The sequence below is a fragment of the Acanthisitta chloris genome, unplaced genomic scaffold (genome assembly GCF_000695815.1).
Source record: "Acanthisitta chloris isolate BGI_N310 unplaced genomic scaffold, ASM69581v1 scaffold41784, whole genome shotgun sequence".
Lineage (NCBI taxonomy): Eukaryota > Metazoa > Chordata > Aves > Passeriformes > Acanthisittidae > Acanthisitta > Acanthisitta chloris.
This window is the reverse complement of record NW_008668375.1, coordinates 535-1,387: the sequence shown is the minus strand read 5'-3', so window position 1 is coordinate 1,387 and position 853 is coordinate 535. Positions and strand designations below refer to the sequence as shown.

The window sequence follows — 853 nt, the reverse complement described above, 5'->3', positions numbered from 1 at the left end:
CCCAGACATTACCTGCAGTGCCAATGGGTTTCTTGGGTTTGTTGTAGATGTGATCACCTGGGTTAGGGGGGGGCGCGACGTCCTGGCCCTGCCGCGCCAGCAGCGGGTTGTACTCCTTCCCGTCATAGTTGGCGTCGAAGAACTTTTTGAACCACTGGATGAACTCAAAGTTGTCCTGGAACTTGCCCTTCACCAGCCGCTCCACAGCGATGATCTGAGGGGACATGGAGGGGCTGGTGAGGCTGAGCTCCCAGCAGAGCCCCCGGCACAGCAGGGACACTGGCATGGCATGGTGCAGCCCTCACGGTGCAGCACCTGCTGCCCCCATGGACCTACTTTGTCCACTCCCATCTTCTTGAAGGCAGCCTGCAGCACCTTGAAGTTGTGGATGTACTCGTGCTCCAGCTTGGCCTGGAACTTCACCTTCCGCAGGTGCACACAGCCGGGGAACAGCATGTCCATGAACTGGCAATAGGCAGCCCCTGTGCCAGGCCCATGCCCGTGGTCAGGGGGGGCTGGGGGCACCTCGATGCTGCCCCCCACCATGTCTTCTGCATTCCCCCAAACCCACCTGAGCAGAGCTGCTCGATCTTGGTGTAGTTGAGCTGCAGAGAGTCGTTGACCCAGGCCAGCATGTCATGGCGGCTCAGGTTTTCGCTGGTCACTGACGTCGAGTACACATTGACGGCCATGCCCCAGCTGCCGAGAGATGAGGGTCACACCAACACCCCGGGGCAACCCAACCCCTCACCAGGGGCACTGGGACGTGGGGCACCCATCCCACCTGGGCTCTGACTCCAGGGGCACTAGGACCTGGGGGACCCATCCCACCTGGGCTCTGATTCCAGTGGCA

General features: G+C 61.3%; 1 protein-coding gene across 1 annotated transcript; it reads right to left on the bottom strand.

The window, feature by feature from the left end:
- Positions 1–12: 12 nt before the first annotated feature.
- MAPRE3 (microtubule-associated protein, RP/EB family, member 3) lies at positions 13–700 on the bottom strand (the record flags this gene model as incomplete). The annotated part of the gene is made up of 3 exons (XM_009072863.1): positions 572–700; positions 337–482; positions 13–214 (listed from the first exon to the last, which is right to left on the bottom strand). Coding segments are annotated over exons 1-3 (469 nt in total), but the record flags the coding sequence as incomplete, so codon positions are not given.
- Between the last annotated feature and the right edge of the window lie 153 nt (positions 701–853).